The 23,477-nt window shown below is 47.0% G+C and overlaps 1 protein-coding gene across 11 annotated transcripts in view; it reads right to left on the bottom strand.

The window, feature by feature from the left end:
- The window catches only part of spire1a (spire-type actin nucleation factor 1a), a 168,489-nt gene extending 148,114 nt beyond the window's left edge, over positions 1–20,375 (bottom strand). For 3 of the 11 annotated variants that reach the window (XR_008755585.1, XM_055893197.1, XM_055893203.1), the window contains exons 1-2: positions 19,615–20,374; positions 12,685–12,716 (exon numbers count right to left, since the gene is read on the bottom strand). Coding sequence is in view for 6 of the 11 variants with exons in the window: in XM_055893197.1 (XP_055749172.1) it covers positions 12,685–12,716; positions 19,615–19,936 (354 nt within the window). In the remaining 5 variants the exon portion in view is untranslated. Of the gene's footprint in view, positions 1–282; positions 2,425–3,681; positions 4,646–12,684; positions 12,717–19,614 lie in introns of those variants that run through there. The other 8 variants (XM_055893206.1, XM_055893201.1, XM_055893200.1 and 5 more) reach the window with 8 other exon arrangements.
- Positions 20,376–23,477: the final 3,102 nt, after the last annotated feature.

The raw sequence follows: 23,477 nt of genomic DNA, 5'->3' as shown, positions 1-23,477 counted from the left end.
TACTAGCATTAGGATTCCCCAATGACAACAATATGAAGACCAGACAAACACTTAGTGTATCAGATCGACCATCCTGGACAAGATCAGGATGATTACCAACTTCTCAATAACTGACAGACAAATTAAAATGTGCCATGACCTCAGGCCCAAGTGAAACCATGACAAAAATAGTTCCTGAACCCAAATAACAAATCTGTCTATGTGGTGATTGGTTCGTTCAGTCAAATCCTGTTCCATTGGACTGGAAGAAGTAACGGATAAACGGATAAACTGAGAACATACTTAGTTCCACTGGGGTGTTCCTTCTGGTGAAAAGTACTTGTTCTCCCCCTGTGTTGTTATGGAAGGGATGTGCCCAAACAGTCATGCAGGGAGAGGCTGGGTGAAGGTGGCTACGGTCCAGTAGCTGCCAGGGCGGTGTCTCATCTAGCTGGGTACGGCACGTCTGTCTGAAGGACTGAAGGAAGGAAAAACCGAGGGAAGGAGGGAGGACGGACCAAGGGAGGACCGAGGGAAGGAGGGAGGACGGACCAAGGGAGGACCGAGGGAAGGAGGGAGGACGGACCAAGGGAGGACCGAGGGAAGGAGGGAGGACGGACCAAGGGAGGACCGAGGGAAGGAGGGAGGACGGACCAAGGGAGGACCGAGGGAAGGAGGGAGGACGGACCAAGGGAGGACCGAGGGAAGGAGGGAGGACGGACCAAGGGAGGACCGAGGGAAGGAGGGAGGACGGACCAAGGGAGGACCGAGGGAAGGAGGGAGGACGGACCAAGGGAGGACCGAGGGAAGGAGGGAGGACGGACCAAGGGAGGACCGAGGGAAGGAGGGAGGACGGACCAAGGGAGGACCGAGGGAAGGAGGGAGGACGGACCAAGGGAGGACCGAGGGAAGGAGGGAGGACGGACGGACCAAGGGAGGACCGAGGGAAGGAGGGAGGACGGACGGACCAAGGGAGGACCGAGGGAAGGAGGGAGGACGGACCAAGGGAGGACCGAGGGAAGGAGGGAGGACGGACCAAGGGAGGACCGAGGGGTGTTGATTGGGATGTGTGGCAGCGGTAATTTCTCTTATGAAATAAATAAGCTTTAAATCAGGAGTTGTGACCTAACGAACATGTCATTCTCAATGTCACTTCACAGGTAAAAAAATATATAAAATACTGGACACTATTAATCGTGATATATCCATGCATTGCTCGCTCTTTGGGGTTTAGGCTGGTATCTCTAAAGCACTTGTGACAACTGAGTATGTAAAAAGGGCTTTTTAAAAATCGATTTAATTGATTGAATTTGAAATAGGCTTTGATTCACCTCAGGAGATGGATCGTGTTTTTGGTCATGTGAGCCGTTCCCTGGTCATGTGAGCCGTTCCCTGGTCATGTGAGCCGTTCCCTGGTCATGTGAGCCGTTCCCTGGTCATGTGTTATCAGATGTGTTTGATTGTAAATCCACTCCATGGCTAAAATAAATATCAGAAGTTTTAGTATTATGTAACCTAATCCGTGTCTCTCTGGGCACCAGGCAGGGGTGGGCATGTGGAGGAACGTGATTGACAGGCAACACAGGCCAGGTTAAAACAGCTGATAAACGGACTCATTGTCAGGTAGCTACTTTATCCCCCACTTCATAAATGAACTAGGCTTCTTTTCATTTAAACGTTTCAACTCACTAAACAGAAAAAGTCTGTATAGCCTTCTCCCGCTAGAATGACCGATATCAAATCAAATTTTCTTGATAACATCTGCTAAATATGTGTATGTTAAGGCAGGTGCTTGTGTTCCTAGCTCCAAGAGCAGCATCTAACAATACACACAAATCTAAAAAGTTAAATAAAAGGAATTAAGAAAATGATAAATAAATATTAGGACGAGCAATGTCAGAGTCCTGTGTGTTCATTTATTAAAAACCACCCCCCATTCGGAAAGTACACTGCTCAAAAAAATAAAGGGAACACTTAAACAACACAATGTAACTCCAAGTCAATCACACTTCTGTGAAATCAAACTGTCCACTTAGGAAGCAACACTGATTGACAATAAATTTCACATGCTGTTGTGCAAATGGAATAGACAACAGGTTGAAATTATAGGCAATTAGCAAGACACCCCCAATAAAGGAGTGATTCTGCAGGTGGTGACCACAGACCACTTCTCAGTTCCTATGCTTCCTGGCTGATATTTTGGTCACTTTTGAATGCTGGCGGTGCTTTCACTCTAGTGGTAGCATGAGACGGAGTCTACAACCCACACAAGTGGCTCAGGTAGTGCAGCTCATCCAGGATGGCACATCAATGCGAGCTGTGGCAAGAAGGTTTGCTGTGTCTGTCAGCGTAGTGTCCAGAGCATGCAGGCGCTACCAGGAGACAGGACAGTACATCAGGAGACGTGGAGGAGGCCGTAGGAGGGCAACAACCCAGCAGCAGGACCGCTACCTCCGCCTTTGTGCAAGGAGGAGCACTGCCAGAGCCCTGCAAAATGACCTCCAGCAGGCCACAAATGTGCATGTGTCTGCTCAAACGGTCAGAAACAGACTCCATGAGGGTGGTATGAGGGCCCGACGTCCACAGGTGGGGGTTGTGCTTACAGCCCAACACCATACAGGACGTTTGGCATTTGCCAGAGAACACCAAGATTGTCAAATTCACCACTGGCGCCCTGTGCTCTTCACAGATGAAAGCAGGTTCACACTGAGCACACGTGACAGACGTGACAGAGTCTGGAGACGCCGTGGAGAACGTTCTGCTGCCTGCAACATCCTCCAGCATGACCGGTTTGGCGGTGGGTCAGTCATGGTGTGGGGTGGCATTTCTTTGGGGGGCCGCACAGCCCTCCATGTGCTCGCCAGACTGACTGCCATTAGGTACCGAGATGAGATCCTCAGACCCCTTGTGAGACCATATGCTGGTGCGGTTGGCCCTGGGTTGCTCCTAATGCAAGACAATGCTAGACCTCATGTGGCTGGAGTGTGTCAGCAGTTCCTGCAAGAGGAAGGCATTGATGCTATGGACTGGCCCGCCCGTTCCCCAGACCTGAATCCAATTAAGCACATCTGGGGCATCATGTCTTGCTCCATCCACCAATGCCACGTTGCACCACAGACTGTCCAGGAGTTGGCGGATGCTTTAGTCCAGGTCTGGGAGGAGATCCCTCAGGAGACCATCCGCCACCTCATCAGGAGCATGCCCAGGCATTGTAGGGAGGTCATACAGGCACGTGGAGGCCACACACACTACTGAGCCTCATTTTGACTTGTTTTAAGGACATTACATCAAAGTTGGATCAGCCTGTAGTGTGGTTTTCCACTTTAATTTTGAGTGTGACTCCAAATCCAGACCTCCATGGGTTGATAAATTTGATTTCCATTGATAATTTTTGTGTGATTTTGTTGTCAGCACATTCAACTATGTAAAGAAAAAAAGTATTTAATAAGAATATTTCATTCATTCAGATCTAGGATTTTCACCCAGGATTTTAGTGTTCCCTTTATTTTTTTTATGAGTGTATTAAGTGGCATTGTTTAAAGTGGCTATACATACATTTCCATCAATTCACATTATTAAAGTGGCTGGAGTTGAGTCAGTATGTTGGCAGCGGCCACTCAATGTTAGTGACGGCTGTTTAACAGTCTGATGGCCTTGAGATAGAAGCTGTTTTTCAGTCTCTCGGTCCCTGCTTTGACGCACCTGTACTGACCTCGCCTTCTGGATGATAGCAGGGTGAACAGGCAGTGGCTTGGGTGGTTGTTGTCCTTGATGATCTTTATGGCCTTCCTGTGACATCGGGTGGTGTAGGTGTCCTGGAGGGCAGGTAGTTTGCCCCTGGTGATGTGTTGTGCAGACCTCACTACCCTCTGGAGAGCCTTACGGTTGTGGGCGGAGCAGTTGCCGTACCAGGCGGTGATACAGCCCGACAGGATGCATGGGATTGTGCATCTGTAAAAGTTTGTGAGGGTTTTAGATGACAAGCCAAGTTTCTTCAGCCTCCTGTGGTTGAAGAGGAGCTGCTGTGCCTTCTTCACCACCCTGTCTGTATGGTTGGACCATTTCAGTTTGTCTGTGATGTGTACGGCCAGAACCTTAAAACTTTCCACCTTCTCCACTACTGTCCCGTCGATGTGGATATGGGGGGTGCTCCCTCTGCTGTTTCCTGAAGTCCACTATCTTCTTTGTTTTGTTGACGTTGAGTGTGAGGTAATTTTCCTGATGTGATGGGTTAGTCACGAACAAACTGCTCTTTCTGGACAGATCGGTTTCGTGAACGTCGGGAACTGAATTGCATCGGTGAGAGACATTATTTGGCTCCCTAACTTGGATACTGGTCGGCTCTTACTGCTTTTTGGCGATAATCTGCAGATAAATGATGAAAATATTTGATGACGATGTTGAATCCTCACTGCAGGAACAATAGGTAGTGGAGCCACATTCTGGCCCAAATAAACCAGACTGAAGGTTATGAAAGCTAATGATACTTATATTGTATTAAAGACATTGATACAGGTAGTTTTATTTGATTCAAGTGTCGACAACGGAGTAGTCAACTGCTGCTTTCTGTGTAAGACTGTCATTCCCATGTTTAACACCCATTCATTCATTGTATATTTATTTGTATAAAAGCGAGGGTGCACAACCTGGCAGGTTTGGGGGGGCAGGTTTGGGGGGGGGGGGGTTCTCCCAAACTATTTCTCTGCAATTCTAGATAAGTTAACACAGATTACCTGTTGAGAAACTAACATATTTTCATAGGTTCTTGCCACAAATTAAAATTGAAGGAGTAGACTAGTTCAATAATGTATTACCTAGCCCAAACGGTCCTCTGAGACCTGAAAAGGGAAGTGAACAAGGGGCAACATGTTGTAATGAATGCAGCTAGGAGGGAGAACTGTACTCCCCTAGCTGACAGCAAAACATCGTCATCCACCCTCTAGTCCAGAACAATTCAGTGATTTTCAACCATTAGGAACCCTATATAGTGCACTACTTTAGACCAGAGCCCTATGGAACCCTATATAGTGCACTACTTTAGACCAGAGCCCTATGGAACCCTATTCCCTATATAGTGCACTACTTTAGACCAGAGCCCTATGGAACCCTATTCCCTATATAGTGCACTACTTTAGACCAGAGCCCTATGGAACCCTATTCCCTATATAGTGCACTACTTAACCTGTTGGGGATGGGGGCGCTGTTTAGACTATTTATGCTAATCGTGTAATTTTTGAAACGGCTTCCCACAAAATCCTTGATCGTACAATATGCATATTATTATTATTATTGGATAGAAAACAGTCTATAGTTTCTATAGGAGTTTTTGCCTCTAAGTGCCTCTAAATTTTGCCTCTAAATTTTGCCTCTAAGTGGAACAGAGCCCATTCTACAGCAATTTCCCTGACATGGAGTCAGATTTCAGAAATTTTGGCCCCTGATCTGGAGTCAGTTAAAAGGGCACTTTTATTGCTATGAGTATACGGACACTGCTTACGTCTTCCCCTGGATGCCTTTACGTGATGACGATTTGAATGGGGTCGATTGCGCGTTCACAGGCACTACAAATTAAAAAACCCTGAGGCTAGTCACTCTTTTGGAGCTGCGTCATGCGCCTAGAGGACACCGGCCCGCACCTGTTCCAAGCATTAGTGGAGGGAGTAATATTACTCGGGTCATGTTTCTACTCGTTATGGGAGTTAAAAACATCATAAGGTAGTTAATTTAAAGCGTTTTATAGCAATTTATATCCGTTTAGTGCGATTTTGGGACATTTATTTCTGAAACGCTGTGAATGGCTGGGCACGCTTCCAGTTCATGCTGAACGCAGTTGGCATTTCCACATGGCAAGAGGACAGCTTTCCACCAAAAGACGATTAGACCCAAGAAAATATCCTTTGCCCAAGATACTGATGGAAGAACAGCTCAAAGTAGGACATTTTTATTATGATAAATCGTGTTTGTCGAAAAATGTTAGTGGCTTAGGACGCCATGTTTTTTGACGTAGCTTCGCTTGGCGCAAACTGTATTGAAAAGTAAGGATAATTTAAAAAATGTAATTCCGCGATTGTATTAAGAATTAAATTGTCTATCAATCGCTGTCCACCCTATATTTTTTTGTCACGTTTATGAGTATTTATGTATACGAGTAGATCACTGTCTAAGTGGCGCACGGACATTTTCTCACCAGCTTGGCTACATTTCACATTGTCTAACCATGATTTTGGTGGCTAAATATAAACATTTTCGATCAAACTCTATATGGATTGTGTAATATGATGTTACAGGAGTGTCATCGGAAGAATTCTGAGAAGGTTAGTGAAAAAATTAATATATTTTGGCGATGTTGACTTTTATCGCTCACTTTGGCTAGAATCAATGCTGGGCTGCTATGTGCTATGTGCTATGCTAATATAACGATTTATTGTGTTTTCGCTGTAAGACACTTAGAAAATCTGAAATATTGTCTGTATTCACAGGATCTGTGTCTTTCGATTAGTGTATGCTGTGTATTTTTACGAAATGTTTGATGATTAGTAAGTAGGTAAACACGTTGCTCTAAGTAGTTTTTCTATTCCATTTGTGACGGTGGGTGCAATTGTAACCTATGCCATCTACCTGAAATATGCACTTTTTTCTAACAAAACCTATCCCATACCATAAATATGTTATCAGACTGTCATCTGATGAGTTTTTTTCTTGGTTAGGGGCTATAAATATCTTAGTTTAGCCGAATTGGTGATAGCTACTGGTGTTGGTGGACAAATAAAAGATGGTGGATTATGCTAATGTGTTTTTAGGTAATAGATGTACATCTTTACATATTGTGTCTTCCCTGTAAAACATTTTAAAAATCGGACATGTTGGCTGGATTCACAAGATCTGTGTCTTTCATTAGCTGTATTGGACTTTAATGTGTGAAAGTTAAATATTTTTAAAAAATATTTTTTTTGAATTTCGCGGCTCTGCCTTTTCAGTGGGGGGGGGGGGGGGGGGGGGGGGGGGGGGGGGGAGTGCCGCTAGCGGCACCCTCATCCTAGACAGGTTAAAACCAAAGTCCTATGGTACCCTATTCCCTATATAGTGCACTACTTTAGACCAGAGCCCTATGGAACCCTATATAGTGCACTACTTTAGACCAGAGCCCTATGGAACCCTATATAGTACACTACTTTAGACCAGAGCACCATGGGACACCAAAGGTCAAATTGGGAAACCACCCTAATAGGATGCTTCCCCATAATCCCACTTAACCATATCAACGTAATGTCTGAACTAGACTGACTAGGTTAAACTACTGTCTGTCTACCACACACAGAGACAGAGCCCTGAACGTCTGGGCAAACTGCATCGGTCATTCCATTAGAGGACGGCATCGGTCATTCCATTAGAGGACTGCATCGGTCATTACATTAGAGGACTGCATCGGTCATTACATTAGAGGACTGCATCGGTCATTACATTAGAGGACTGCATCGGTCATTACATTAGAGGACGGCATCGGTCATTACATTAGAGGACTGCATCGGTCATTACATTAGAGGACTGCATCGGTCATTACATTAGAGGACGGCATCGGTCATTCCATTAGAGGACGGCATCGGTCATTACATTAGAGGACTGCATCGGTCATTACATTAGAGGACTGCATCGGTCATTCCATTAGAGGACGGCATCGGTCATTACATTAGAGGACTGCATCGGTCATTCCATTAGAGGACTGTGAAAGTGGGTCAGGGATCCACACAAGTGAGAGACAGATTAGAGGCAGAGATTAGAGGCAGAGATTAGAGGCAGAGATTAGAGGCAGAGGGAAAAGTGTTTAGAGAGACTGACCAGCTGAATCGCATCAGAGAGAGAGGCACCACTATGGGGTTATTATTTAGGTGGAGCCGTCAATCCCACAGAGAGATTGTGAACATTAAGAATCTGAATTATTTGAAAACAAGCTCTAAAATGTCATTAAGAGGAATATGATGACAGTTCATGTCAGCGGGGAACCCTGCTGTGCCCATCCTGAGGAGAACGCTGCTGTGCCCACCCTGAGGAGAACGCTGCTGTGCCCACCCTGAGGAGAACGCTGCTGTGCCCACCCTGAGGGGAACGCTGCTGTGCCCACCCTGAGGGGAACGCTGCTGTGCCCACCCTGAGGAGAACGCTGCTGTGCCCACCCTGAGGGGAACGCTGCTGTGCCCACCCTGAGGGGAACGCTGCTGTGCCCACCCTGAGGAGAACGCTGCTGTGCCCACCCTGAGGAGAACGCTGCTGTGCCCACCCTGCCGTGCCCACCCTGCGCTGAACGCTGCTGTGCCCACCCTGAGCTGAACGCTGCTGTGCCCACCCTGAGGAGAACGCCGCTGTGCCCACCCTGAGGAGAACGCTGCTGTGCCCACCCTGCCGTGCCCACCCTGAGCTGAACGCTGCTGTGCCCACCCTGCGCTGAACGCTGCTGTGCCCACCCTGAGGGGAACGCTGCTGTGCCCACCCTGCGCTGAACCCTGCTGTGCCCACCCTGCGCTGAACCCTGCTGTGCCCACCCTGCGCTGAACCCTGCTGTGCCCACCCTGAGGGGAACGCTGCTGTGCCCACCCTGCGCTGAACCCTGCTGTGCCCACCCTGCGCTGAACCCTGCTGTGCCCACCCTGCGGGGAACGCTGCTGTGCCCACCCTGCGGGGAACGCTGCTGTGCCCACCCTGCGCTGAACCCTGCTGTGCCCACCCTGCGCTGAACGCTGCTGTGCCCACCCTGCGCTGAACCCTGCCGTGCCCACCCTGCGCTGAACGCTGCTGTGCCCACCCTGCGCTGAACCCTGCTGTGCCCACCCTGCGCTGAACGCTGCTGTGCCCACCCTGCCGTGCCCACCCTGAGGGGAACGCTGCTGTGCCCACCCTGAGGGGAACGCTGCTGTGCCCACCCTGCGGGGAACGCTGCTGTGCCCACCCTGCTGTGCCCACCCTGAGGGGAACGCTGCTGTGCCCACCCTGAGGGGAACGCTGCTGTGCCCACCCTGAGGGGAACGCTGCTGTGCCCACCCTGAGGGGAACGCTGCTGTGCCCACCCTGCGGGGAACGCTGCTGTGCCCACCCTGCTGTGCCCACCCTGAGGGGAACGCTGCTGTGCCCACCCTGAGGGGAACGCTGCTGTGCCCACCCTGAGGGGAACGCTGCTGTGCCCACCCTGAGGGGAACGCTGCTGTGCCCACCCTGAGGGGAACGCTGCTGTGCCCACCCTGAGGGGAACGCTGCTGTGCTGTGCCCACCCTGAGGGGAACGCTGCTGTGCCCACCCTGCGGTGAACGCTGCTGTGCCCACCCTGAGGTGAACGCTGCTGTGCCCACCCTGAGGGGAACGCTGCTGTGCCCACCCTGAGGTGAACGCTGCTGTGCCCACCCTGCGGGGAACGCTGCTGTGCCCACCCTGCCGTGCCCACCCTGAGGTGAACGCTGCTGTGCCCACCCTGAGGTGAACGCTGCTGTGCCCACCCTGCGGGGAACGCTGCTGTGCCCATCCTGCGGGGAACGCTGCTGCTGTGCCCACCCTGCGGTGAACGCTGCTGTGCCCACCCTGCGGGGAACCCTGCTGTGCCCACCCTGCTGTGAACGCCGCTGTGCCCACCCTGAGGAGAACGCTGCTGTGCCCACCCTGCCGTGCCCACCCTGCGCTGAACGCCGCTGTGCCCACCCTGAGGGGAACGCTGCTGTGCCCACCCTGCCGTGCCCACCCTGCGCTGAACGCCGCTGTGCCCACCCTGCGCTGAACGCTGCTGTGCCCACCCTGCTGTGAACGCTGCTGTGCCCACCCTGCTGTGAACGCTGCTGTGCCCACCCTGCTGTGAACGCTGCTGTGCCCACCCTGCTGTGAACGCTGCTGTGCCCACCCTGCTGTGAACGCTGCTGTGCCCACCCTGCTGTGAACGCTGCTGTGCCCACCCTGCTGTGAACGCTGCTGTGCCCACCCTGCTGTGAACGCTGCTGTGCCCACCCTGCTGTGAACGCTGCTGTGCCCACCCTGCGCTGAACGCTGCTGTGCCCACCCTGAGGTGAACGCTGCTGTGCCCACCCTGCGGTGAACGCTGCTGTGCCCACCCTGAGGAGAACGCTGCTGTGCCCACCCTGAGGTGAACGCTGCTGTGCCCACCCTGAGGGGAACGCTGCTGTGCCCACCCTGAGGGGAACGCTGCTGTGCCCACCCTGCTGTGCCCACCCTGAGGGGAACGCTGCTGTGCCCACCCTGAGGGGAACGCTGCTGTGCCCACCCTGAGGGGAACGCTGCTGTGCCCACCCTGAGGGGAACGCTGCTGCTGTGCCCACCCTGAGGGGAACGCTGCTGCTGTGCCCACCCTGCGGTGGAACGCTGCTGTGCCCACCCTGCGGGGAACGCCGCTGTGCCCACCCTGCCGTGCCCACCCTGAGGTGAACGCTGCTGTGCCCACCCTGAGGTGAACGCTGCTGCTGTGCCCACCCTGAGGTGAACGCTGCTGTGCCCACCCTGCGGGGAACGCTGCTGCTGTGCCCACCCTGCGGGGAACGCTGCCGTGCCCATCCTGCGGGGAACGCTGCTGTGCCCACCCTGCGGGGAACGCTGCTGTGCCCACCCTGAGGGGAACGCCGCTGTGCCCACGCCGCGGTGAACGCTGCTGTGCCCACCCTGCGCTGAACGCTGCTGTGCCCACCCTGCGCTGAACGCTGCTGTGCCCACCCTGCGCTGAACGCTGCTGTGCCCACCCTGCGCTGAACGCTGCTGTGCCCACCCTGCGCTGAACGCTGCTGTGCCCACCCTGCGCTGAACGCTGCTGTGCCCACCCTGCGGGGAACGCTGCTGTGCCCACCCTGCGGGGAACGCTGCTGCTGTGCCCACCCTGCGCTGAACGCTGCTGTGCCCACCCTGCGCTGAACGCTGCTGTGCCCACCCTGCGGGGAACGCTGCTGTGCCCACCCTGCGGGGAACGCTGCTGTGCCCACCCTGCGCTGAACCCTGCTGTGCCCACCCTGCGGGGAACGCTGCTGTGCCCACCCTGCGCTGAACGCTGCTGCTGTGCCCACCCTGCGGGGAACGCTGCTGTGCCCACCCTGCGGGGAACGCCGCTGTGCCCACGCCGCGGTGAGCACACCATTGGAACATAAAACTGGGCCATTGCTTTGATGTAGCCAGTTCTGTACAGAACCTTGCCTAGACCAATCCTTTGAAACACGCTGTCCGTCCCACACAGAGATCACATGATCCCTGAGACCATGCAGATCAGAACAGCAGGAGAACTGATCTCTGGGTAAACAAAACAAATCACACCACTCAGAGCAGGTCAACCATGGAGATCACTGTCCCTGTGTCATGAACACAGTACCAGTCAAAAGTTAACACACCTACTCATTCAAAAAGTTCCTTGTTTTTTACTATTTTCTACATTGTAGAATAATAGTGAAGACATCAAAACTATGAAATAACACCATTTGGAATCATGTAGTAACCAACAAAAAAAAAAAAAGTTAAATCAAAATCTAGGAGCATTGTGGCTAAAGACCAAGATGATGCTTTAGTTCAGAGAAATTCAATGTACGTTATAGTCTGTCAACTTTTTCAGTGTTTTCATTGGATGGGAAAAGCTTCGGTCTTCCTTCCACTTTAGCGTGAGAGTCAAACATCTGGGAGTGATAAAGAATGAGAGAGAAATCCCTTCTCAGCACCAAGCTGTCTCTGCTGCTGGGCTTCACAATGGACCTAGGAGCTAGGCTGGTACAAACCCCACCTCATCATAGTGGTCACGCTAGGCTGGTACCAACCCCACCTCATCATAGTGGTCACGCTAGGCTGGTACCAACCCCACCTCATCATAGTGGTCACGCTAGGCTGGTACCAACCCCACCTCATCATAGTGGTCACGCTAGGCTGGTACAAACGCCACCTCATCATAGTGGTCACGCTAGGCTGGTACCAACCCCACCTCATCATAGTGGTCACGCTAGGCTGGTACCAACCCCACCGCATCATAGTGGTCACGCTAGGCTGGTACAAACCCCACCTCATCATAGTGGTCACACTAGGCTGGTACCAACCCCACCTCATCATAGTGGTCACGCTAGGCTGGTACCAACCCCACCTCATCATAGTGGTCACGCTAGGCTGGTACAAACCCCACCGCATCATATAGTGGTCACGCTAGGCTGGTACAAACCCCACCGCGTCATAGTGGTCACGCTAGGCTGGTACAAACCCCACCTCATCATAGTGGTCACACTAGGCTGGTACCAACCCCACCTCATCATAGTGGTCACACTAGGCTGGTACAAACCCCACCTCATCATAGTGGTCACGCTAGGCTGGTACCAACCCCACCTCATCATAGTGGTCACGCTAGGCTGGTACCAACCCCACCTCATCATAGTGGTCACGCTAGGCTGGTACCAACCCCACCTCATCATAGTGGTCACGCTAGACTGGTACAAACCCCACCTCATCATAGTGGTCACGCTAGGCTGGTACCAACCCCACCGCATCATAGTGGTCACGCTAGGCTGGTACAAACCCCACCTCATCATAGTGGTCACGCTAGGCTGGTACAAATGGTTTATATGGTGGGCACTGGGCTCTAACTGGGTTGCTTCTCAATCCATGAAACACACCTGGCTAAATGTTATACACCACAGTCTTACGCTACTGTAAAAGCAGAATACGAGGCCCAGTTCTGGAAGCATGGTATATGTAACTCACCTCTAAGGACGTGTTGGGAGGTCTGGGTTTATCTAGAAAGAAAAGAAAGAAGTTGGTAAAATATACACCGCGACAGACTAGAGGTCGACCGATTAATTAGGTCTGAGTTTAAGTTCATAACAAATCGGTAATCTGCCTTTTTGGACACCGATTACATTGCAAACCATGAGGAAACTGCATGGCAGGTTGACCACGTGTTACACGAGTGCCTTGTAAAAAGAACCTTGTGGCTGTAATGAGCCAAGGTAAGTTGCTAGCTAGCTAACTTATCATAAAAAAACAATCAAATCTTCACATAATCACTAGTTAACTACACATGGTTGATGATATTACTAGTTTATCTAGCGTGTCCTGCGTTGCATATAATCACTAGTTAACTACACATGGTTGATGATATTACTAGGTTAACTAGCTTGTCCTGCGTTGCATATAATCACTAGTTAACTACACATGGTTGATGATATTACTAGTTTATCTAGCGTGTCCTGCGTTGCATATAATCACTAGTTAACTACACATGGTTGATGATATTACTAGGTTAACTAGCTTGTCCTGCGTTGCATATAATCACTAGTTAACTACACATGGTTGATGATATTACTAGGTTAACTAGCTTGTCCTGCGTTGCATATAATCACTAGTTAACTACACATGGTTGATGATATTACTAGGTTAACTAGCTTGTCCTGCGTTGCATATAATCACTAGTTAACTACACATGGTTGATGATATTACTAGTTAACTACACATGGTTGATGATATTACTAGGTTAACTAGCGTGTCCTGCGTTGCATATAATCACTAGTTAACTACACATGGTTGATGATATTACTAGTTAACTACACATGGTTGATGATATTACTAGTTTATCTAGCGTGTCCTGCGTTGCATATAATCACTAGTTAACTACACATGGTTGATGATATTACTAGGTTAACTAGCTTGTCCTGCGTTGCATATAATCACTAGTTAACTACACATGGTTGATGATATTACTAGGTTATCTAGCGTGTCCTGCGTTGCATATAATCACTAGTTAACTACACATGGTTGATGATATTACTAGTTTATCTAGCGTGTCCTGCGTTGCATATAATCACTAGTTAACTACACATGGTTGATGATATTACTAGGTTATCTAGCGTGTCCTGCGTTGCATATAATCACTAGTTAACTACACATGGTTGATGATATTACTAGGTTATCTAGCGTGTCCTGCGTTGCATATAATCACTAGTTAACTACACATGGTTGATGATATTACTAGGTTATCTAGCGTGTCCTGCGTTGCATATAATCACTAGTTAACTACACATGGTTGATGATATTACTAGGTTATCTAGCGTGTCCTGCGTTGCATATAATCACTAGTTAACTACACATGGTTGATGATATTACTAGGTTATCTAGCGTGTCCTGCGTTGCATATAATCACTAGTTAACTACACATGGTTGATGATATTACTAGTTTATCTAGCGTGTCCTGCGTTGCATATAATCACTAGTTAACTACACATGGTTGATGATATTACTAGTTTATCTAGCGTGTCCTGCGTTGCATATAATCACTAGTTAACTACACATGGTTGATGATATTACTAGTTTATCTAGCGTGTCCTGCGGTGCATATAATCACTAGTTAACTACACATGGTTGATGATATTACTAGGTTATCTAGCGTGTCCTGCGTTGCATATAATCACTAGTTAACTACACATGGTTGATGATATTACTAGGTTATCTAGCGTGTCCTGCGGTGCATATAATCACTAGTTAACTACACATGGTTGATGATATTACTAGGTTAACTAGCTTGTCCTGCGGTGCATATAATCAATGCGGTGCCTGTTAATTTATCATCGAGTCACAGCCTACTTCAACTTCGAAAAAACGGGGGATGATTTAACAAAAAAGCGCAAATTTACCTAACCATAAACATCAATGCCTGTCTTAAAATCAATACACAGAAATATATTTTTTTAAACCTGCATATTTAGTTAAAAGAAATGCATGTTAGCAGGCAATATTAACTAGAGAAATTGTGTCACTTCTCTTGCGTTTAGTGCAAGCAGTCAGGGTATATGCAGCAGTTTGGTGCCTTGCTCGTTGCGAACTGTGTTTCTTCCTAACAAAGACCGTAACTAATTTGGCAGAATTTTACATAATTATGACATTACATTACATTGTGGAATGTAACAGCAATATTTACACTTAGGGATGTCACCCGTTACGGTTCCGTATTTCACTGAAAGAATAAACATTTTGTTTTCTAAATTAGTTTCCGGATTTGACCATATTAATGACCTATGGCTCGTATTTGTGTGTTTAATATAATTAAGTCTATGATTTGATAGAGCAGTCTGACTGGGCGGTGGTAGGCAGCAGCAGGCTAGGAAGCATTCATTCAAACAGCAATTTCCTGCGTTTGCTGTTTATGACTTCAAGCCTATCAACTCCCGAGATTAGGCTGGCAATACTTAAGTGCCTATAAGAACATCCAATAGTCAAAGGTATAGTCGACACGTCATAATTCCTATAATAAACTACAACCTAAAACTTCTTAACTGGGATTATTGAACCACCAGCTTTCATATGTTCTCATGTTCGGAGGAACTTAAATGTTAGCTATTTTACATGGCACATATCCCACTTTTACTTTCTTCTCCAACACTGTGTTTTTGCATTATTTAAACCAAATTGAACATGTTTCATTATTTAGTTGCAACTAAATAGATTTTATTGATGTATTAAGTTAAAATAAATGGGTTCATTGCTCATTCAGTATTGTTGTAATTCTCAATATTACAAACGCATTAAAAAAAAAAAATCCTCCAATAATCGGTATCGGCGTTGAAAAATCATAATCCGTCGACCTCTAAGAGACGCCAGCACCACTAATACATACATATACAGTTGAAGTCGGAGGTTTACATACACCTTAGCCAAATACATTTAACTCAGTTTCACAATTACTGACATTTAATCCTAGTAAAAATTCCCTGTTTTAGGTCAGTTAGGATCACCACTTTATTTTAAGATTGTGAAATGTCAGAAAAATAGTAGAGAGAATGATTTATTTATTTCATCACATTCCCAGTGGGTCAGAAGTTTACATACACTCAATTAGTATTTGGTAGCATTGCCTTTAAATTGTTTAACCTGGGTCAAACGCTATGGGTAGCCTTCCACAATAAATTGGGTGAATTTTGGCCCATTCCTCCTGACAGAGCTGGTGTAACTGAGTCAGGTTTGTAGGCCTCCTTGCTCGCAGACGCTTTTTCAGTTCTGCCCACAAAATGTCCTAAAGGATTGAGGTCAGGGCTTTGTGATGTCCACTCCAATACCTTGACTTTGTTGTCCTTAAGCCATTTTGCCACAACTTTGGAAGTATGCTTGGGGTCATGGTCTATTTGGAAGATCCATTTGCGACTAAGCTTTAACTTCCTGACTGATGTCTTGAGACGTTGCTTCAATACAAATTTTCCTCCTCCATGATGCCATCTATTTTATTAAGTGCACCAGTCCCTCCTGCAGCAAAGCACCCCCACAACATGATGCTGCCACCCCCATGCTTTACGGCTGAGATGGTGTTCTTCGGCTTGTAAGCCTCCCCCTTTTTCCTCAAAACATAACGATGGTCATTATGGCCAAACAGTTCTATTTTTGTTTCATCAGACCAGAGGACATTTTCTCCAGAAAGTATGATATTTGTCCCCATGTGCAGTTACAAACCGTAGTCTGGCTTTTTGTAGTCTGGCTTTTTAATGGCGGTTTTGGAGCTGTGGCTTCTTCCTTGCTGGGCGGCCTTTCAGGTTATGTCAATATAGGACATAACCTGAAAGGCCACCCTGAGGAAATCCTCTTCAGACCACCCGAGGTGGCACAGGTTGAGTACAGAGACTGAGCAAATGATTGTGAATAGTTGAGTACCAAGACTAGAAAACCAAACCACGTGGAGCATTGGCCTCACGGCGGGAAATGGTTCAACTCTGAGACTATCGATACCGACAGAATAAGAGCAGATCTTAGATACTAATTACTAGTCTGCCGCTAGAAATTATGTAAACCTGATTTGGGAATACCAACAAAACATCTTTATATGAGAATATTTCTGAATGGTACTCTGAAGTATCCACTCTAACCACAAAAGACTTCAGGGAAACAGAAAGAGAGAGAGACTCGGATGAACTTTCCAGCAGACGGACCGGATTCCAACAGAGAACACAACAATGACACAACGTAAATTCTCTAATGAGCGGCCGTTCATGTGCGAAGGATGAGCATTTCAATTAATATAATCATCAACTAATTTATAATATAATCATCAAAAAAATAACAATTATATTTTTTTTGCCTTCACCTCCCTTATCTCACCTCATTTGCTCACATAGTATATAGACATATTTTTCTACTGTATTATTGACTGTATGTTTGTTTATTCCATGTGTAACTCTGTTGTTGTTTGTGTCGAACTGCTTTGCTTCATCTTGGCCAGGTCGCAATTGTAAATGAGAACTTGTTCTCAACTGGCCAACCTGGTTAAATAAAGGTTAAATAAATAAACTGTTGTAGTGATCCCTTTTGTCTTTCCCGCCCTTCTCAGGCCCCACCCACTTCCCTTTGTCCACCATGCCGTCATATCGGCTTAGACCACTAGGGAACCTCCCCAATCATCTCCTTGTAACCATAGCTACTGTTTTTTGTTTATGCATTTCTGTGATTATTTAGTTAGTAAATAAATGATTAAGACAACTGATGTATGGATGATTCATAGTAAAGGTTGGGTTCGTGCAACAATTTACAATGTTTCGAATGAGACTAACGTAAGGTAAAGAACAATTAATTAGAAGACTAATTGAACTTTGTAATCTGAATGTAATCTGAATATTATCCTTGGTGCCTTGACTACCTAGTTAATTACATTAACATGATTAGTTTAATCACATAATAATAATTACAGAGAATTGATATGATAAAATAACAGTCTTCACTTTGATGATGCCAAAGACACGACACTACCCACGGAAAGGGAACCAGGCCTTGAAGCCTTGTGTTCATCAGATCCTCAATGGATTTCTTAATGAAATAACGTCTCCATTAATAATGTCTCCAGCTGGAGCGGCTTGGTTGGAGATCGAATATCCAGACTGATCTACAGTGCAGCTGTGTGTACTACATCACTACATACTGCCATACTGCAACACTGGAAGAAACTGCATGGCTGATTGGTCCAGCTCCCGCTGGCCTGAATCCAAATGCAAACACTGCCTTGTGTCTGAAAGACAGGCCTTTGCGGTGACAGTCTGTGAGTATGTCATTGGTCAGACAGGTCTAAGGCCAGTACCTAAGTATAACACTCCGCTCCGCTGGTAAGCTCCTGAGCTCGCTAACGCTCCGCTGGTAAGCTCCTGAGCTCGCTAACGCTCCGCTGGTAAGCTCCTGAGCTCGCTAACGCTCCGCTGGTAAGCTCCTGAGCTCGCTAACGCTCCGCTGGTAAGCTCCTGAGCTCGCTAACGCTCCGCTGGTAAGCTCCTGAGCTCGCTAACGCTCCGCTGGTAAGCTCCTGAGCTCGCTAACGCTCCGCTGGTAAGCTCCTGAGCTCGCTAACGCTCCGCTGGTAAGCTCCTGAGCTCGCTAACGCTCCGCTGGTAAGCTCCTGAGCTCGCTAACGCTCCGCTGGTAAGCTCCTGAGCTCGCTAACGCTCCGCTGGTAAGCTCCTGAGCTCGCTAACGCTCCGCTGGTAAGCTCCTGAGCTCGCTAACGCTCCGCTGGTAAGCTCCTGAGCTAGCGAGCGCTAGGCATCAGTCTAATAGACCTCACGTGTTTGTCATCCCGCCATAATCAGAGGCAGGACAGGCAGACCTTCCTTCCCAAAATACCTCACCTTATAAAGCTGCAGGACCCAACCACTCAGGTTCTGATTCAGTCAAACAGGAGGGTTGTTTTGGCCCTTTCTGATGAAGTGTGATACATTAACAGAGACGGTGCTCTGGATGTGACGTTAGGCCGGTTTGACAAACCAAACCAGAACACAACCCAGCCAGGGGCCCATTATTTATCACCATCTAAATGGCCTTCTGAACTGTGTAGCGACAGTGAGAGAGAGTGGGGGTTGTGTGTGTGTGTGTGGCAGAGGTTCATAAGATATAAACACAACAACGTGACAAGGAAATCAAACCCAGTGCCAGCGGTGTCAACTACTTCTCCTCCCCCTTACCTACTCAGACATTAAACCACATGCTAGACAGACTACGGCTTTATGCCACAGGCTCACCAACACCACACAGGCAAGCAGCCGCTCTACCTTCCCGGTCGCGTCCCAATACTCTCTCCTTCCTCCTGAAGTGTGCACTCGTACACTACTCCCCACACATGTAAAAGCATGGTGTAGGCATCAGCTAGACTACAGGGAGTTTCCAGATAAGTCATTTCCTTTCAAATCAATTTAGGAAACTAGTCAACTCTACGGGAGGAAGGAGAGATTATTGGGACAACGTACCTCTGGCCAAACAAATACCCCGTGTGCATCAGATCTGTGAGTGACGTGTCCTGGTCAAAGGCCTTGTTTACAAACATATACCATTTGATTACTAGGCATATTGCAATCAAATGATTGATATAGTGATTAATCATGAACAAATCATTTCATTCATAATTAATAGGCATTAATTACTAAGCCTCTTTGGCTAAACGAAACAAATATGTAGGTCTAAATACTGTATATTCAAACTCCATGTGTAATATCAGAGGTTTAGGCCTCTGCCACAGTAAAGATGTGGAAATCCGATCCAATCTCTGAGAAGCATGGCGTCTATACATGTGTGTATCCTACCCGATTAGCTATGTTCACTTCAGTTAACCAGACAGGCTTTTTGAAGCCTAGTAGGTCCAAATTGTATTCCGATGTTGACAGACATTGTGTTGTTTACCTGTGCTGTCTTGTTGGTGTAATTGAACTGTTCCATCTCTCAGAATCCGTACATCTCCAGGTCCTTCAATCCTTCTCGGCAAATCCCCGACTGACGCGCTGGAGGTCTTGGAATTTATCCTCCGGTGTTTCTGAACCAAAGTTCTGCAACATTGGTAACAAACAGCCCATGCCTGCTCTTCGTTGATCGGCTGGCTGTACAACGACAAGATTTCCTCCAAGGAAAGTGCCTCTGTTCCATCGGCGATATCCATGTTCACGTCACCGGCGTTCAGAGACTGATTAACGCCGAAATCTTGGCGAAGCGTTGGTGATATCAACATTCCGTCCCCGGTCCCCGGCCGTTTGTCCACCTTCACACCATTATTACATCCACGTAAATAATGTCAGTCTTCGACAGAAACAAATTATATATACAGGCGTAAAAAAAACGGGTATTGCTACAGAAACCATATAAACGTCCACCGCGTTGTGATGTCCGTATTCCTCAACTGTCTCATCTACTGATTCCACGTACAGCCATTTATTATGACGCCAACAGAGAGGAGGAGGAGAAGCGAGAGGATGTACTCTGCCCTAAACCTGTCTGCGTGAGATAAGACTTTTTTTGTATGGAGTGCTATTATAGTGTGTCGGATTACATGAGGCTTATTTTATTGAATATACGTTTCGTAATGTTTAGCCGGTTACAAATGTACTGATATAAGTGGAGACGTGTCATTTCGGCAACTTTGAGAAAAACGACTTACTTGTGCCTGTTGCGCACACGCGTATCTGCCCTCTCATTGGCTAGAATGGTCCCACCTGATCTCACTTGCCTTCGCTCATTGAGGACATGCGTTTCCATTGCTATGGCGGTCACTCGGCTATCTTCTCCAATATAATAGATCATCTTTACCGCCAATCACATGGTGCGTTTGTAAATTCAGTCTGGAGTGCCAGAGTGCGTTCTGGGTAGTTCATAAATTCAGAGCCTTGTCAGTTGTCCCGTTCATAAATTGAGAGCATTGTCAGTTGTCCCGTTCATAAATTCAGAGCCTTGTCAGTTGTCCGTTCATAAATTCAGAGCCTTGTCAGTTGTCCCGTTCATGAATTCAGAGCCTTGTCAGTTGTCCCGTTCATAAATTCAGAGCCTTGTCATTTGTCCCGTTCATAAATTGAGAGCCTTGTCAGTTGTCCCGTTCATAAATTCAGAGCATTGTCATTTGTCCCGTTCATAAATTGAGAGCCTTGTCAGTTGTCCCGTTCATAAATTGAGAGCCTTGTCAGTTGTCCCGTTCATAAATTCAGTGCGTTTCCCTCTCGGAGCGTTCAGAGAGCACACTGGCAGCCAAGCTAACAGGTTCAAGTTGGCTAGCTAAAGTAAATTGATGTTTTGGCAAAATTATATAATTACTCCAGTCTAAATAAAATAATACAAAATACTTCACCAGGGAGGATGACTTAACCACAGATGATCATTAGCTTCTTTACAAATGTTTTGCTGTGGATCGTTTCATATCACCAGTGTGTTTGGGAAGCCCGCGATTTGGTTAGTGTCCAATAGGTCTAGCTGATTGACATGTGGCTTTCAGTGAAAAGCGCCAAACCGTGGTCACCAGCCGGTCGATCTCCAAGGCATTCCTAGTTGATCACCAAAACATTTCTGTAAATGTAGACATTGTCCTTCGCCTGTCAGGCACCGTTTTCACCCGGTTCTGTTAATGAAGGTTAGGGCGGATATTTGGCAGGCGGCAGGGTTGCGGTGTCTATCAAACATTTCTAGAACAATGACCTCTGAAAACCCGCCCAAAAGGCTTTAAAACTACCCCAAATGGGGGGTTTTCGCAGCAAGAGAGGAGTTGCCACATTTATTAATGAAAGCTTTTTTCCATAACGTTATCGAGCGAATTAAGAAAGAATATCTACGTCCTTTTTAACGACTACAAACCTATTTGCGAGATTGAAATAACAAGTCTATGGGCTTAGACTACTGACAAAATGCTGGGTTTATAATTGCAATTCAACTTTGCTATGGTTTGCTGAACTAGATGGAGGTAGCCTATAGCCCCTGAAAGGACTACATCACATTTCAGGGAAAAGTCCACAGTGAAACTGATATTGAATGTGCAGAATGATACATTGCGATAGAGCTGTGGCCTTGATCACAATTGCATAATAACACCAGAACACAACAACAAACTGAGTTATAGTCTATTTGTTGAATCAGTTTGCAAGCTCCAGCTCAATTGGCACAAATTGATTTGCAATGACTCCAGTGATATCATAATTTCAGCATATTTATTGTACTGTATCAAATGGTAGGCTACATTAGCCTACAATGTTATATAAATTAATAGCTTCATTGATGGCCAACAGATGAAAATGTAGCCCATCATTCTCCACATTTAATGTAATTTTTTATTGTCGACTTTTCCCCCATAACAGAAGCATGTGAGGGAGTTCCGTAACTTCAATTTCAAATTCCCACTCACGCAGCGCTCGAGACCCAAGACCTGAGCATGATTAAAACCCTTTGCTTGTGACGGTTATCCAGAACAAAAGTCAACATTAGAATGTGTACATTTATCTAAGGAGCTCTCGTGCTCCTAAAGTCCTTTTCCAATGCTTTGTCGCCGTAATATCAGTTCTAGGGAGTTACTGTGTTTTATGAGAGACGGGTGTTTCCATAATGACCCAGTTCAATAGCCTACCTACAATGGGTAAAACGTTGTCACGACGTGCGCGCATGCTGCTCTGTCTCCGTGACTCAGTTGCCATGGCGGCCGTGGTGCAATCCAGAAGTACCCCAAAAACCCTGCCACCTTCGACCAATACCTGTTCACCTGCGACATCGTTTTCAAAGTAGCCCCATTTGACAGTGTGGTGGAAATTCAAACCAAAAGGAAGAGAGAGACTGTAGATTCCTCAAACAGCAATTTTATTATAAGATTTGCAACAAAAAAAAATAGAGCAATCAACAATCCCTCAATAATGCGGTGTTAAAAGCCCAATGAACAGAGTTGGCTCTCCGCTTTTATAGAAAGTACAACCTTTTTTGTCTTCGTGGCAGTTTAGTGTGTGGAAACAGAGGCGGAAACACAGTGTGTACAAGGCGATTGGTTTGTCTGTGCAGATTAAGACGAGGGCTCCACCGTCTGACTCCATTCATCACAGCTCACACAGTAGTGTTCTCCGTTCTGCAAGTTTCTATACAGCTGACTTCCTGCAGATAGTAAAAAACATGCAATGTATCCAAACGTACCCAAACGGATCTTAGCTATACACACAGAGAAGAGGAGACGGGTCATCTGCACAAAGCTCCAGAGAAGAGGAGACGGGTCATCTGCACAAAGCTCCAGAGAAGAGAGAGAAGAGGAGACGGGTCATCTGCACAAAGCTCCAGAGAAGAGGAGACGGGTCATCTGCACAAAGCTCCAGAGAAGAGAGAGAAGAGGATGATTATGAGGAGAGTCTTAGGACTAAGTCACAGAAAAATAAGTTTGTATCAGGTTAGAAAAAAAAGACATATAACAAGAGACAATTCTCTAAGGAGTAAAACATGGAATAGCATGACTGATTTTGTCATTTTCCCGCCACAATTCCTCCCTTTTGAGACCAAGTCTCAACCTAACGGTAAAATGACTAACAAGCATTTTTCATCAAACAAGCACTAATCTGGGTTGGAAAGAGGGAAAATGAAATACAATTGTAAATTACCTTTGTTGTCATTGAGTTTCAAACCTTCACATAGTGTAATTCATTCTCAGAAGAGGGAAAGGAACATATGAATTTTTAACATCAGTACATTCTTTATCACCACACACAAGGCAATCACTTCGTTGACACTGTCCACATTGCCGTCACCATGACGATAGGCCTTTA

Source organism: Salvelinus fontinalis, chromosome 32, assembly GCF_029448725.1.
Source record: "Salvelinus fontinalis isolate EN_2023a chromosome 32, ASM2944872v1, whole genome shotgun sequence".
NCBI lineage: Eukaryota > Metazoa > Chordata > Actinopteri > Salmoniformes > Salmonidae > Salvelinus > Salvelinus fontinalis.
Note: the sequence above shows the minus strand (reverse complement) of the source record. Positions and strands in the feature narration are given on the sequence as shown.